Source organism: Macrobrachium nipponense, chromosome 4 (genome assembly GCF_015104395.2).
Source record: "Macrobrachium nipponense isolate FS-2020 chromosome 4, ASM1510439v2, whole genome shotgun sequence".
Lineage (NCBI taxonomy): Eukaryota > Metazoa > Arthropoda > Malacostraca > Decapoda > Palaemonidae > Macrobrachium > Macrobrachium nipponense.
Window position 1 is genome coordinate 112,740,188 of NC_061100.1, and position 17,036 is coordinate 112,757,223.

The 17,036-nt window shown below is 44.9% G+C and overlaps 1 protein-coding gene across 2 annotated transcripts in view; it reads left to right on the top strand.

Moving 5' to 3' along the window:
- Window positions 1-17,036, top strand: part of LOC135211070 (GATA zinc finger domain-containing protein 1-like) — a 72,357-nt gene that overhangs the window by 7,473 nt on the left and 47,848 nt on the right. For both annotated transcript variants that reach the window (XR_010313614.1, XM_064244131.1), the window contains exon 2: window positions 3,870-3,929. Coding sequence is in view for 1 of the 2 variants with exons in the window: in XM_064244131.1 (XP_064100201.1) it covers window positions 3,870-3,929 (60 nt within the window). In the remaining variant the exon portion in view is untranslated. The remainder of the gene's footprint in view (window positions 1-3,869; window positions 3,930-17,036) is intronic.

Genomic DNA, 17,036 nt, shown 5'->3' on the forward strand with positions numbered 1-17,036 from the left:
GAGCGTTGGTTCCACAGGCGACGGATCCCCCAAGCTTTTCCATTGTGCACTGACACAGGAGGTGAGGCAGGACCTAGCCTGGTGGCTGGACGACATGGAACCTCGTTAAGAGGATGGGCCTACTGCGCACTCTCCCCCCCGGACATGCAGCTGCTCTCAGACGATCGACCGAGGGATGGGGCGCACACCTGGAGGAGTTGCTGACTTCAGGAGTGTGGTACGAGAACGACAAGCACCTTCACATCAATGTACTGAAACTCAAGGCAGCGTTCCTCGCTATCCAAGAGTTCCAGGACCGCTTGATGGGACACTCAGTGGTGTTGATGTGCGACAACACCACGGTGGTGGCTTACGTCAACAAACAGGGGGGGTGGGGGGGGCCTAGTGTCTCTCCCGTTGTACCAGTTGACTCGGCAGGTGCACGAGTGGGCCGAGCACACTCAATAGAGCTGTCGGCACTCTACTATTCCAGAGAAAGGAATGTAGTAGCAGACACGCTCAGCCGTCGGATCAAGGGATAGGGACCGAATGGTCTCTACACCAGGACGTGGCGGAAAGGCTCTTCGACCTGTGGGGGCGACCAGTCGAGGATATGTTCGCCACCCGGCACAACAGGAAGCTCCAGGTGTTCTTCTCGGCCGTGCCGGACCCATGGGCAGCTGCAGAGGAGGCTCTTCAACACCCGTGGGACAACCTTTTCGCCTATGCCTTTCCCCGTTCACCCTGATTCGCAAGTGATCAGTCGAGCACTGGTCACCCCGAATCTCAGGATGATCCTGATGGCTTCCCAAATGGCCACAGGCCATTTGGTATCCGGACCTGCTGGCTCTTCTCGCAAGAGAACCGAGAGAGATTCCCCCTTGGCACAACCTTCTCGCCCAGCCACACGTCGAGCGGATACCCTACCGTGCAGATCCATTCCGCCTAAACGTCTTCACTTGCTGGCTGTTATCCAACATCTCTTGCGAACGAGAGGCTTTTCTCGTAGCGCAGCAACAGAGATGGCTGGAAACGTCCGTCAGTCCTCTGCAGATGTGTACCAGGGGAAGTCGGCCGTCTTCTGGGGTGTTGGTGTCGTGACCGGGCCTATCTCCTCTCAGAGCCACTCTTCAGCAGGTAGCGGATTTCCTCGTTTTTCTTCGCCGAGAGAAGCTCCTCTCAGTTCCCACAGTCAAAGGATACAGAGCCGCCTTGACGCTCGTCCTGAAACTGACGGGATTGGACATCTCGAACTCGTTCGGAGATCTCCTTACTTAGGAGTGAGCTTCGAAAGGTCTTGCCCACCCAGGGAACTCACAAGCCCCTCTTCTTGCTGGACCTGGCATCGGCGAAGAGAGTACGGGAACTTCATGCCGATAATGATACGATGAGATGCTGCTTTGTCCTGGGAGGACGCTACGGCGCTATCTGAAGAGAAACTCGACACCTCGGGCCTGAGTGTCGACGCCTCTTCGTTAGCACCGGGGTCACCAAGAAAGAAGTATCCAAAGAACACTCTTTCGTCCTGGCTGCGTGAGGTCATCAGAGGGCGTATGAGGCTGATGGTAGTGACGACATCCTTACGTCCCGTCCGAGAGCTCACGAAGTCAGAAGTATTGGCCCCTCGTTGCGTTTCGTAAGAACTTCTCCGTGGCGCAGGTATGGAAGGCAGGGGTCTGGACAACCAGAACCACCGGCACCTTCCTTATACCTTTTGGATATTGCCCACAGGTCCTTGGATCGTTTTCCTTAGGACCCGTGGTGGCTGCTCAACACGTCGTCTAGCTAACCCAGACCCTAGCAGGCTGAACAGCATCGAGTCCTGGTGTGACTGTATGAATAGATAGTAAATGAGAAAGTGACTGGCTTCTCTTTCTATCTTTTTCTACCCCTCTACCTGTGGGTAGAGGGATACGGTCATCACCCTGCTGGATAAGGACGAGATGACCGTGTTGAGTCTATATGACAGAGCCCCATCCTATCCCTTTCACTAGGGAGAGGAGCAGAATATCCACCACTTCCTCCTACAAGGGGGGTGGGGGGGGGAAGTGGATGCCTACAGGAGTCAAATCCATGACTTTATATTTGCTCCTGTACAGGAACAAGTTCTTATATTGCTGGTACGAAGAGATACGCTTGCCTCTCTCTTAGTACTCGGTCCAGAGGTCTGACCATTGATCCTGCGGTGCACACCCCCGATCAATCGGACAGAGGCTTGGATCCCTCCCTCCGCTCTTACGACCAGGGAGGCTTCCAAGGTTGGGCGAACACCAGTCTGTTCACAAAAGACTCAGATTCCACCCACCGAAGAAGTGAGTCTTCCTATTGTAAAAGGACCGAAGGTTTGTATGCCGTGTCGGAACAAATGACAATTTGTCCAAAATTGCATTTTTCCTAACTATACAAACCTGAGGTCCTTTTACACATAGCCCCACCAACATGCCACCCCTCACTCTGCAGTTTTTGCTTGGGCCAAAAGCAAAAGTGATTTGTTTACCTCCCAGTACGCGCGCGCGCGCCTGTCGGACAAGCAGTTAACTACCGAACCCCTTGTTCGAAAGCTTACGACCTATCCAGCTGCCGCTAGTACCTTCCTATTGTAAAAGGACCTCAGTTTGTATAGTTAGGAAAAATGCAATTTTGGACAAATTGTCATTTTTAGGAATTATACTGTACTGTATTGGCAGACTGGATGAAAAGTTTGGTAAGTATATATGTGAGGATTTGTAAAATAATCATTGTTCAAATGCGAAACAAACCTTCGGTCTTAACATTAGGATAATCTTCCAGTGCCGGCGGGAAATCTGGTAAAATTAATAAAAAAATATGTGATCCAGGGACTATTAGCATCTTTTTTTTTTTAAATTTTCAGTGCATAAGATTTTTTGCACATTTTGATTTTGTTATTCCTGTGTAATTTCTCGTTACCTTTTTTTTTTGCGAGTGGTAACACAGGTACAATAATGTTGGTATGTATTGTTATGTGAACATGACTGTAAACAGTTGTAAAAATAATGCTTCTTCAGTATCCACTCATTATTTTTGCACAAATCATAATAGGATGTTGATAATACTGTAATTAATTGTATTTTGCAATACTGTATTTTTTTTCAATATAGCCTATATACCAGGAAATTTTCTATTTAGTAACAATTATAATTTTCAATGCTTTGAGACGGTTTTTCGATTAAAAATAATTGTGCATCCATGTATGTAGCTGGGTAGGTGGTACTTACTGTACTTTTATACTTCACCCAAACCCTTTTACCTGTAGAAAATTATCTTGGGGTGCTTAAATTTGTGGGTAGTGTGGTGGGAGGATCACATTATATTGGAGAAAGTTTCAGAGATATATAGTGGTCTGTGGATGGAAAATAGTTTACACTCAAAGATTGAGATTTTTTTGACATGTACTAATGAGAAAGGGGTGAAGGAAAGGTAAGTCAGAAGAGTAGCATGCAAGGAAAAAGTAGGGTGGAGATCAGTAAGGAGGTTTAGAAAATAAAGGAAAGGGTCAAAGATGAAGACTTAGATCAGATGGGAACTCTCACTTAAAGTGCAGGTGACAAAAAATGGGGAGAACTCTTAATCTGGCAAAAAATTCTAACTGTTGTAGATAGTTAACATTTGTGACCTTTTCAACCAGTATGTTAGCCCAAGCTATGCATGTTATAGAACATTAGAATTATAGTATTTTGTAGACCTAAGGAGGTGTAATATAGATCTGAATATAGCCTGTTATGCCAGTTGTTGATTTAAATGTTTTTTTTTATCCTTCATATCCAAGTGTATGCCAGGTAAGCAATTGTAGCTATAAGTAATATACTACATAGTTTGTTGCTATTATTTATCTTGTTTCTGATGTTCTACTGATTATGTGTACTTTGCAGGCCACCAAAGCTCCAGTAGCTGTAGCTACACCATGCACATCAGAATACTTGTTCTATAAGGTAACTATTTTATTGATACTGGAATTTGAAAAAACTTGTATATATCTTAGATGAAAGAATTTGAAAACGTAGTACAGTCGACCTTTTTTAAGATGGACTAATAGGGGGGCCCAGGGTGTCCGTCTTAGCCAATTGTCTGATTTAACTGGCGATACCTATAAATATACTGTATGAATAATAAACCAACGTAGAAACATTTGGATGAAACCTTATATGTAGTAAGAGATGAAAAAGGAAGAATAAATCACTATAAAAATGATAAAATTCAGCCGCATATGTAGATGGCTAGGTTAAGACATAAACGCATAATTGGGTAATAAAACATTACTACTACAGCAAAAACATTTTTCCTTTTTCATGGTTTTTTTATTTGTTCCTACACGATATACAACCCCTCGGTCCTTTACCGCAATATACAAACCCTCGGTCCTTTACCATGATATACAAACCCTATGTCCTTTATATTAGGAATTATTTTCAGCGCAGGCTGGAATACGACTGTTAAATTCTTGAACAAGGTGTTTAGGCAGTAACCACCGGCTGGTAAGCCGATAGGCCCACTTACCTAGATGTAAACACTCCACGTTACTTTCGGCCATTTCCTAATGAAGACATGTTTGTGAGCTCTTGCTGACCAGCCGTTAATCACGATTTTCCCGGCAGGATCTTTCTTTTATTGTTTTGGATGAATATACAGAGTATATATTGTTTGATGTTAGTAATTAATTGACTTTAATCATTAATATACAAACCCACTTTTGTGATAGCCTTGCTAGCCATCTTTCTACTTAATGTGTTAAGGGTCGAGGCGAGACTACAGGCGGTCCCCGGGTTACGACGGTTCCGGCTTACGACGTTCCGAGGTTACGACGCTTTTTCTTAAATATTCAATGGAAAAATCCATCCTGGGTTACGACGTTTGTTCCGAGGTTACGACGCTGACACTTCCGACACTCCGAGTTAACGATGCTTTTAAAAAACGCATACTATGATAAAAATCCTTTATAGTTTAGCACGTATATTAATAAAAATAAGTTTCTGGTTAGTTTACAACAAAAATTTTGAGGTTATGATGATTTTCGACACTTTTTATGTCGTATTTTTCGATGTTTTTTAGTGACGCCTCATATGCGGAACTAGTTTCCGAGCGAATGAATACATACTAGCTTGCGGTGCGCAAAGTTTACATATAACAGTCCAAAAGTGCAAATAATGAAAAAATCATTGCTTGTTTCCAGTAATAATAACAAAATGAAGTTTCTGGTTAGATTACAACGCAAATTCCAAGTATCCAAAGAGAGACATTATCCAGTAATTTGATCAGAGAGAGAGAGAGAGAGAGAGAGAGAGAGAGAGAGAGAGAGAGAGAGAGAGAGAGAGAGGTGTCTTCCGACGCTCCGAGTTAAGGACAGAGAAGTGTTCGTTTCATTAAACGGCCTCTGACTCATGCCAGTAAATGTTTTGTTGATACTAATAATATAAGCCTATTTAAAGATACGTTTACTTTAATTAGTCTATATGATACGTAAATAGTAATCGACTGTTCTTGTAGCCCTCAAGATTTGGCAAAATCGAAGTATCCAAAGAGAGACATTATCCAGTAACTGGAACCTTGACATACGAATTTAATTTGTTCCGTTACCATCGTCGTATATCAAAACAGTTGTATCTCAAAGCATTTTTTCCCATTAAAAATAATGTAATATGTATTAATCCGTTCTAGCGCTATGAAACCACACCTAAACACTGCTAAATTACATATAATATACACAATTTATACACAAATAAACGAGTAATAACACACACAATGATAAAATAACATAGCAATGTGATAAATGATAATAAATGTTAATAAAATCAATTAAAAAAAAGAAAGGAATTTTACTTACCACAACGAAAGATGACGTGAGGCCAGCAGGGGAGGAGGTAGGTAAGGGTGGCAGGGAACGATTTGTTCTCTTTTTATTTACGTATGTACACTAATAACTACGTAATTAACACAAATGAAATAACATTGCTAAACTAATTTTTATTTATTTTTTTTTAATCAGTTCGTAGTTTAGAAATAATGGTGATGCCTTTGGAAGGTTTTTATAGCTTCCTTCTGCTTGATGATCGTGGATATTGTAGAAGGATTTCGACCATACTCGTTTGCCAAATCGATGATACGAATGCCACGTTCATGCTTTGCTATAATTTCATGTTTTGCTTCCATCGAAATCATTTTCTTGGGTTTTTTCTTATCACCTGCTTTGTCTTTAGCTTTGAGACCCATGGTTAATAGTAAAATAGACAAAATAACACGAAAAATAGGCGCAAATACAACGAACTAAACAACGACGTGTTAACATGCAGCACCAACAAACAAACAGACTGAACGCCATTTATCGGTCGCCTATACAACTAACACTCATCGCAAAATCGTATCTCAAATATTTTGTTGTATATCAAAGCTTATATTTTCGCAAATTTTCTGTTGTATCTCAAAACATTCGTATATTAGGGTGGGGGCAATCGTATGTCAAGGTTCAGTGTAATTTGATCAGAGAGAGAGAGAGAGAGAGAGAGAGAGAGAGAGATAGAGAGAGAGAGGAGGAGAGAGAGAGAGAGAAGGAGAGAGAGAGAGAGGAGACGCCTTGGCGGCAACAATGGTCCTCGGGATTGATGGTAACGTTTATTTTCTGAACAGATAGGAACAGCGAAGTGTTTGTTTCATTAAACGGCCTCTGACTCATGGCAGGAAATGTTTTGTTGATACTAATATATAAGCCTATTTAAAGATACGTTTACTTTAATTAGTCTATATGATACGTAAATAGTAATCAGCTGTTCTTGTAGCCCTCAAGATTTGGCAAAATCACTCCAGGTTGTACAGAAAACTTCAAGAATGTAGTGTCACCAGAGGATTCCTAAGAATAGTTTTTTTCTAACCTTCAAGAAACCAGCATTCTTTTATGAAAATAACCTCCAGTTGTACATAAAACTACAGGAAACCCCATGTTTAGTGTAACCAAAAGGATTACAACGTAAGGTTTTTTATTAACTTTTTATTAGTTTAAGACATATTTCCAAGCGTCGTTCCGGCTTACGACGTGTCTCAAGAACGGAACCCCCGTCGTAACCCGGGGACTGCCTGTATATTAATTTGAAATTTACAGTTCTGCTTCAGAATTACCGAGGGGAACTTCGGAGGTTTGTCCTTTGTTTTTCTTCTGGTATTTCCTCTCCTTTTTTGTCCTTCCGCTAGCTTATTAGACAAAGAGAGAGTGGGGAGGCGTGTGGTGTTATTGTTTAAGGGATCTATTCTCATTTTGCAAGGCAGTGCCCTTGGATCCGAGAGGAGTATCCTTATTTTTTAAATCATATTTCCATTCTTTTACAGGCTAACAGTGGTGATAGTTGATTACGGCAGTTGATGGTTATATATCTCTTCATGTTGGCTATATCCTAACCTTGGAATTGTACCTGTAACTCATAACGTACTGTGATGTTGGTCCTCAAGTGTGTGCACCGTTCCCATGCTGAAAATCATATTAACTTGCCCCTGTTATCCTGGAGTTTCATCTCTGGACAATGCCTTTGCGGCTGGCCTATGACTATTAACTCTACTTCTGTTGTTAAATGTGCCTCATCCTGTAAAAGAAGTCTTGCAGAATTTGGAGAAGAAGCAAGTCGAGGAGGAAGAGAGCTCACCAGGTGTCTTCATCTTCCTCTTCATAATCATTATATTTTTCTTCAACCTCCTCCCCTTCGACTTCTAAAGCTTCTTGCTGAAGAGGGAGAAGGTAGTCTTCCCCCCCAAAAAGTCTCGTCACGGGACTTCTAAGGGTCTGCCTCCTCGAACTGAGGTGGCAGTTGGGTCTTCCATTGGGTCTCCTGTTCCTTCGGAAACAGGAACCATCATGCTGTCCCTAGCGTCTTATCATGTCGGGAGCTATAGAAGCGCAAACTTTGGTTTGCACTTCTGCTAGTCATAGAGGTTCTGCCCCTAAGATTAGTTCTGTGTCAGGCTCTCATTTTATGAAGATTTAATATAAGGGATTTTGACGAAGGAAAAATCTATTTCTGGGTGATTGGCTCGTGTCGCCCTATGAAAGGATCCTTAATATCATTCTTTCTAGGCAAAATTAATCTAAAATTACCAGAGAAAAACAAAATTAAGAAAATGTCAGTAAAACTGACTCGCTCACTCTTTAAAAGAAGTGTCGGTATGAGAATAGGGGCGAGTGAGAACACTACCACGAGACATTCACCAATTAGACCTTCCAATCAGAATCCCCACAAGAGGGAGCTGATACCAACGGGCGATGCGGCCGCTACTACTACTACTAGGGGACGCCACGGACAGCAGCGCCCCTAGCGGTCATCCTTAATCTAAGAACATCTTGTCCTGCAGGGGGGGGCAATCAATACAGGGTGGGTTTCATAGGGCGACACGAGCCAATCACCCAGAAATAGATTTTTCCTTCGTCAAAATCCCTTTTCTGGGCTCAGCTCGTGTCGGCCTATGAAAGAGTACCAGAGAAACAGACAAGATGGGAAAAAAGGACAAATGAAAAACAGTTGTAAAATGAGGAATATAATATAAGTAAATCAGTTTATTACAGTATATAAACTATACTTAAGGCTAACTTATTTTAAACAATGACATAAAAGAAAGTTAGTAATGTAAAGTACTTAAAATTACAGTAAACATAGTAAAGTACAAAAATGCAGTGTAATTTAACAAAATAGATTTACTTAGATAACTTATTTACAAAATATACAAACCACATTTGTCCACCCCTAGCATAAAAATAAGGTAGGTACACTGAAGTACATTATCAGTACATAGTGTGGATGTCCCTAGCAAAAAATAAGGGACAATCCACTAATATGATCTCAGCGGCTAAGGCTAGAATATCCGGAGTAGCATGGCGATAGGGTGAGGCATGTTGGATGAGGTAGGTAGAGAGGAGACCTGGATCTATACTACGACTACTATACAGTATCAGGGGAAACAATGTTTCCCGCTGCTACTGCAGAAAATTTTAAAAAGATTCCAAGGACTTTAGATAATGACGTTTAAAGACTGTCGGAGATTTCCATCCAGTATACTTTTTAAGATCCTCAAAGTTCATATGTTGAAAGTAATTGAGGTGGCTACTCCCCTGATGTCATGTGCTTTGGAAATGAATCAGGATTGGCTTGTTTAATGAAGTAAAGGATTTGTTGCCTAATACCTTTTACTGATAAAGTACCACCTTTTTCTCTCATGAAGAGAGAACCTGAGGATCTTGAGGATGTACGAGATAGAAAGGCTCTTAAAGTTGATACTGGGCAGAGAGAAGGGTCTTGCGGAAGTGGGATGACTTTCCAAGGGGCCCACCTTGCAAGAGGATCCTTATTTTTAGCCAAAAACTACGATCCGGAGCAAGCAGAACTTCTCCTGAGGGGAGGAATTCCACATGACCCGCATCTCTGGATAGAGCCGACAGTTCTGAGATTCTAGCTCCTGAAGCTAGGCTTAGTAAGAATAATGTCTTTCTAAGAAGCATAGTGAATGTACAAGACGAGTTGTCAGTATCTGATGCTAGTTTGAGGACATCATTTAAGAACCATGAGACTGCAGTAGGCCTTTGAGAAGGTCTAAGTCTAGCACAGGCTTTAGGGATAGACGTAAAAATAAGAATCAGTCAGATCTATCTGGAAACCTAACTGAAAGCTCTTCCTTCAAAGCCAGAGATTTATGAGTAGTAATAGTGCTAGCTGCTAAACCTTTTTCAACAAGGATCTGAAAAAGGATATAGCTAAATTAACTGTCATGGTTGTAGTGTTTGATTCTTTCAGGAAGATGCTAATTTTTTAACAGCTGAGTCATATTGTCTAATAGTTGACTCTCTCTTATCTGATTCTAGGAAGAGGATGTTTTGTGGATCAATGTTAGCATCTTTATTAGCCGCAAACTTCATGAAGTCCATAAAGTTAGGGTCTGAAGAATTCCTGAGGAAGCGAACACAGTCCTCATTTGTACTGATTGTGACAGCTTGGGATTGGGAATCCGTTGAGGTCGGAGACCCAATTCCAGAAGCAGAGGATACCAGTTGCTCTTGGCCCAGTCTGGAGCAATCAGGGCATACTAGTCCCTTGAAAGTCCTCAGCTTGCTCAAGACTTTCAAGAGAAGATTCACTGGAGGAAAAACATAAATTTTTCTCCACTGATTCCAATCTAACGGACAGGGCGTCCGTGGCATAAGCCAGAGGGTCCAGGTTTGGGGGCCACATAGCAAGGAAGCTTGTGGTTCGCTTGTGAGGCGAAGAGATCTACTTGGAGACCTGGGACTCTCCGGCATATCCACCGGCATGACCCGTCGTCTAGGGACCATTCTGATTCCAGAGGGACTGACCGGGACAAGGCGTCTGCTATCACATTTCTTACCCCCGCCAGGTGAGTGGCGGACAGATGCCATTTGTGTTTGTTTGCTAGGGCAAAGATGGCTATCATGACATGGTTCTTACATGCTTGGATTTGGACCCCTCCTCTGTTGATGCAATGAACTACCACTGCACTGTCCAAAACTAGTCTTAGATGAGACTTTTCGGGGGAAGAAGTCTCTTCAGGGTAAGAAATACTGCCATTGCTTCCTGAACGTTTATGGTGGAGCTGGCGGAATTGAACTGCTAAACCTTTTTCAAACAAGGATCTGAAAAAGGATATAGCTAAATTAACTGTCATGGTTGTAGTGTTTGATTCTTTCAGAAGGATGCTAATTTTTTAACAGCTGAGTCATATTGTCTAATAGTTGCTCTCTCTTATCTGATTTCTAGGAAGAGGATGTTTTGTGGATCAATGTTAGCATCTTTATTAGCCGCAAACTTCATGAAGTCCATAAAGTTAGGGTCTGAAGAATTCCTGAGGAGCGAACACAGTCCTCATTTGTACTGATTGTGACAGCTTGGGATTGGGAATCCGTTGAGGTCGGAGACCCAATTCCAGAAGCAGAGGATACCAGTTGCTCTTGGCCCAGTCTGGAGCAATCAGGGCTACTAGTCCCTTGAAAGTCCCTCAGCTTGCTCAAGACTTTCAAGAGAAGATTCACTGGAGGAAAAACATAAATTTTTCTCCACTGATTCCAATCTAACGACAGGGCGTCCGTGGCATAAGCCAGAGGGTCCAGGTTGGGGGCCCACTAGCAAGGAAGCTTGTGGTTCGCTTGTGAGGCGAAGAGATCTACTTGGGAGACCTGGGACTCTCCGGCATATCCACCGGCATGACCCGTCGTCTAGGGACCATTCTGATTCCCAGAGGGACTGACCGGGACAAGGCGTCTGCTATCACATTTCTTACCCCCGCCAGGTGAGTGGCGGACAGATGCCATTTGTGTTTGTTTGCTAGGGCAAAGATGGCTATCATGACATGGTTCACATGCTTGGATTTGGACCCTCCTCTGTTGATGCAATGAACTACACTGCACTGTCCAAAACTAGTCTTAGATGAGACTTTTTCGGGGAAGGAAGAATCTCTTCAGGGTAAAGAAATACTGCCATTGCTTCCTGAACGTTTATGTGGAGCTGGCGGAATTGAACTGACCAAGTCCCCTGAACCTGTTTGAACTGAGAATATCCCCCCCACCCGGACAGGGAGGCATCCGTGTGAATGGTTAACACTGGAAGGGGATATTGAAGGGGTACCCGCTTGGCCAAGTTTTCTTTACTTTTGTCCATGGACGGAGTTGATTGCGAAGGATCTGTGGAATTACTGACACTTGTCTCGAGATTTGGCGTTTGCTCTCGATCGCCAAACTCGATTTATATCTTTCAGCCTTGCTTTCAGGAGGATATCTGTCACTGAAGCAAACTGAAGGGAACCTAGGATTCTTTCCTGGCTTCTCCTTGATGTTTGCTTGCATTTTAGAAAATGTCTGACAGACTTTGCTATCTCTTTCCGTTTTGGCCACTGGAATTGACAGATTGTGGGAAGACAAATCCCATTGGATTCCTAGCCACTGAAAACGAGACTCTGAAGTAAGTCTGGATTTCGTTTTGTTTATCTGGAACCCCAGATGTTCCAGAAAGGACTGACTGTTGGTGCCCAGATCAACCAATCGTCGAGGTATGCTGCTATCATTATTCCCTGAGTTCTCAATTGTTACCACTACTTCTGCTATTTTCGTGAATACCCTGGGGGCTACATTCAGACCGAAGGGCATCACTTTGAATGAGAAATGTCTGATTTCCTAGCCTGACCCTAGGAATGGGCGGAAGTGTCTGGCTATAGGGATATGATAGTTATGCGTCTGTAAGATCGATGGAGCATGTGACGGCTCCACGAGGAAGTAAGGTCCTTACTTGCGAGAGGTAAGCATTTTGAACTTGTCGCAACGAATGAAAGAGTTTAGCCTTGACAAGTCTAAGATTACCCTTCTTTTTGTTGAGCCTTTCTTTGGCAAGCTGAATAAGCGACCTTGAAATTTTAGATGCTTGACTCTCGCAATAGCTCCTTTCTGAAGGAGTTCCTCCGCATAATCTGTCAATTCCTTTGATGGTACTTGGCGGAATGATTTGATTGGAGGGGGATCTTTGATCCAACTCCAACCCAATCCCTTGGACACTATGCTCTGTGCCCAATTGCTGAACCCCCACCTGTGACGGAAGAGGAACAGCCTCCCTCCTACCTGGGAGCCTCATTGTTGATGGCGGGTTTGACCACGCCCTCCTCTGAACTGCTTACTCCTTGCCTTGCCCGCCCCTTCCTGTGCCACGCTGGCGAAAGTGGCCTCTCGCCCTACCTCTCGATTGCCTATTAAAGGGAGGGTAAGTCTGACCATCATACATAGGGTTTGAAGGCCGGCGAGAGTGCGTAGGAGGTCGAGGGTTGTGACTGAGGAAGACAGCAGGAGGATGGGCTTGGGTCTGCTTGGATGTAGAAGGTTGTCCCTGTTGGGTAAACCGGGACGGCCTGAACGAATTGCTGCTGTTGCTGGTGTTTCTGGGAAGGCTGGAACCTTTTACCAGACTTCTTTGGTTTCTTACCAGCAGTGGGGGCGGATTCTTGCTTCCTCTTAGATGAGATACCCCACCTAGCTCTAAGGCTCTGGTTGAGCCTAGCAGCCTCGTGGTGTACCTCATTTACAGCGGACTCTGGGAAGAGATCCGCTCCCCCACATGCTGGAAGCCAGGAGTCTATTAGGTTCGTGCCTAATAGTGCACTCCTGCAGAACGTGCTTTCGGCAATTCCTCCTAGCTTGGAAGAAGTCGAAAGCATCTGTCTGAACCGTCTGAAGCTGGGACTTGGCCAGAATCTTAAACAAAGGTTCCGTGCCATACGAGAGAGCAGCCATCTCTGTGATAATCAGAGAATGAGGGACCTGCCAAACCTAGTTCGAGCGTCGAACTCTGCCTGAATCAAGGAATCAGGCAGCCTTGGGAGCTTTTCGCCGAACTGGTCCATAGCACAGTCCGTTTTGAGCTTACCAAGCGTGAAAGTGGCAGGCAAGTTCTCCCACAATTCTCCGAAAGCTGGGAAGAGCGGAGAAGTAGACTCTGCTTCCCTCAGCTGTGGCATGGGCTCATCCTTGAGGACTGCCTGAAGAGTCGTTTCTACTATTTTTGTAGCGACGGAAGAGAAGCCTCCTCCTCCGTCGCAAAAATAGTAAAAGGACTCTTGAAAGCCTGGAGCTTGGTGTTGGTACACTCCCAGTCCTCAAGGCAGTGAACCCATTCGCGTTGAGCGTGATCTCTACTATAGAGAACGTTCTCCCTGGAGATCTTGTCCTCCCTAGTGAGCGCCGCTACGGTCAGCCTAGCATAACCAATGAAAGGCTGCGTCAATCCCGGAGGATAAAACTCGAAGTCCTCAATCCTTCGAGTTCCATGGAGAAAGCTGGTAGCGACTCATAAGGTGGAAGCTGGAGAATACCAGCACTTGCTACTGGGGAGATTGGAAGAGAAAGCCTGAGCAAGCCCAGCTACTCGGTCCTCATTCTCTCTAACTCTGTTAGAGAGATCTTGGATGGACTGGCCCGACTGAGACAGAGTGCTCGACAGTTGTGCGAACATCTGCTCGAACTTTGTTCCTAGGGCGGAGACTTGTGAGCAACCATCTCACCTACCTGTTGCATCACCACTGCTGAGAAAGCAGTGGGATCAAAGGTGCTAGGTCCCGCTACTCCAACCGGCGTTGCCGGAGTGGATGCAGTGGAGGCCGGAGAAGGCATTGGCTCGGCGGGAGCGCGAGCCTTCTCCTTAGAAGACTTGCTTCTAGAGCTCTTTGAATATGAAGAGCTCGGCTTAGCCTTCACCGCGGGTTCAGCATAGGAAGTCGAAGACTTCTTAGCTGAAGAAGACGACGACGACTTTTTAGAAGTCGTCTTAACAAGGGTCTTCGGTTCTCTCTGTCCCTTCACCTTTGGGGGTACAGAGAAAGCGGGAGAGCGGGTAGGGATCTCAGATCCCAAAAAGCCTTGGAAAGAAGCAGTAGAAGAAGGGACAGGAGAAGATCCAGGAGCGCCCAAGGAAAGACCTTGGGTGGCAACCCGACACACCTACCTCAACCAACAAATCCTCAGCACCTACCGCCATAGGCTCAATATTAAGGTCCAAGGTTGCGACGTCCGGGACCGTCTCTTGCGTGGCCACGACCCCGAAAGACTGCTGCATCTCCTGCTGGATGGAGGCTATGAGAGGGGCTGCGGATATGGGGTCAACATATACCCTGTTGACTTGCCACCGGGGAAGATCTGAACGGCCAGCTTCTTGTCAATATGTAAGGCTGGCCTTTGGCGGCGTTCTTCCCCGAACGCGCCCACCACGATTTCAGGGTTGCTAGGGCGACTTCCCTCACACCGGCAGCCTGAAAGAGAAGGCGAAATGAAGCTTCTAATGGCGGAGTGGGGTTAACAAGCTTATGACTAAGTGTTGTTAGTAAAACGATAAAAAAGTCTATAATCGACTTACCCCCTCCACCAGCTGACTGGCCAGGTCGTAACAGATGGCGCAGGCTTCCGGGTGCCAGACGATCATGTCGTTGTAAGGCGTGGCACACGGAGCGTGAGACCTGCACTCATCGTGGGCACAGGGGTCGTATAACGTCGCATTGCAACCCAAGGACAGTTGGTAGCCTGTAAGTGGTTTTTTTTAAAGATACATAAAGTATCAGGAGAACACTTACAGCCTAACAGTTGCTCCGCTGGTGCTGGAGCGAGAAAGTTAGATTAAACCAGAGCCCCGCCATAATACGTGCGGTAGTAATATGGTTGGTTTGTCCAAGGCTACGCCGGAGACAAGAGATAGAATCCAACCAGGTGTGGTGGTGAAAATGAAACCACGACGGACAACGGCGGAGATGGTATACATATAAATATAATTATAGAAATCATCGTAAAACTAGGGTATATCCTTAAAAATAACAAAATAATTATCAAACCTTTCCCCTCCCGTCTACTAGAAGAGTGCCCGGGTAAGAAGCAAGCTCCCTTCCGGTAGCGGGGGAGAAAGGTAAGGATATAGTAGGCAAGCAATAGACCACTAGTAGTGACCACCCCGCCCGCTGGCGGAGCCAGTAATCTATAACCAAAGGTGCCCCGGCTGCGGCGGAAGGCTCCGTTCGTTACAGTGGGGGAAAGGTGGCTGAGCAACTGGGGAGGGGGGGAGGGTTCTCGGCGTAACACGGCGGGAGAGAGAGAGGGGGGGTGGCCTACTCCTCCCCGTCCCAACAACTACCCGCTCGGTGACCCGGTACCCGAAAAGTGGTCGCCCTATACCCCAGCTGGGGAGAACCCCTGGCCTCCTCAGAGAGGGAGGGAGGAAGGCAACTGAGGTTGTCATGGCAACCAAGGGGTCCCCCAGACCCCTCCCTATACCTGGTAGGGAGGGAAGGGGAAGGGTAAGGTGCGATGGAACACGTGACCGCAAGTGGCCTAAGCAGCGATAGCAACACAACCGTGAAAGGGCCACGTGAACCAGACTGTACCAATACATGGGACATGCACCTAGGCTAGCCTAACACCCTAAATAGAACTAAAATTACATCGTAAGATGGAAAAGACACTTTTAGTAGAAGAAAAAGAAGCCCAGGAGGGGGCAAACTGTTCCGAGGAACAGAAGCCTACTCGGAGCCAGCGATAGCCGATGAAGAGCAAGAGCCGGGATGCTGGGCTAGAACACAGAATAGCCCTAAATACCAAACTAAGAGAATGGTAAATGGGCTAACCTAGCTAAAAAGGCGATGTAAAAAACGATGAACGTGATATAGTAAGCCCATAAGTATAAGAAGTCCCAGTATGGAAGACCGGGAATTCTTAATGAGGCAGCATGGCGCCGCCACGAGTCGACCGGGAAACCGTATATGACCTATTAGAAGGAAAATACTGGTTCCTGGAAGACTAAAATACGGTAAAACACTACTTATGAGGCACTTAACTTAGCCGTTGCGATGGCAGCACGTTCCATAACGGATGATGAGGTAAATCCAGAAAATAGTACACAAGCAAGAAAATGCGTACGACGCTTGGCGCTAATAATTAAGGATGACCGCTAGGGGCGCTGCTGTCCGTGGCGTCCCCTAGTAGTAGTAGTAGCGGCCGCATCGCCCGTTGGTATCAGCTCTCTCTTGTGGGGATTCTGATTGGAAGGTCTAATTGGTGAATGTCTCGTGGTAGTGTTCTCACTCGCCCCTATTCTCATACCGACACTTCTTTTAAAGAGTGAGCGAGTCAGTTTTACTGACATTTTCTTAATTTTGTTTTTCTCTGGTAATTTTAGATTAATTTTGCCTAGAAAGAATGATATTAAGGATCCTTTCATAGGCCGACACGAGCTGAGCCCAGAAATACACTTTATAAAGATTTTATACACAGTTTATTATTATATTAACCGTTAATATTAAACATCAACAAAAATTGTCTGTTGGGTGCTTTATTGACGTATTTTACGTCGACACAAAAAAGTTTTTTTAAAAATTCGCGGAAAAATAGTTATAGGCCTAATTGGCAAAAACTTTTGCATCACGCACCTTGAGGGATGCTGGAATTTCACGGACCAAACTGTTGTTTTGTGTACAAGCGATACCCAGGCGTGCATGCGCGAATTTCTTTCTTCTCACACTAAAAAGCATCAGCGACACATTTC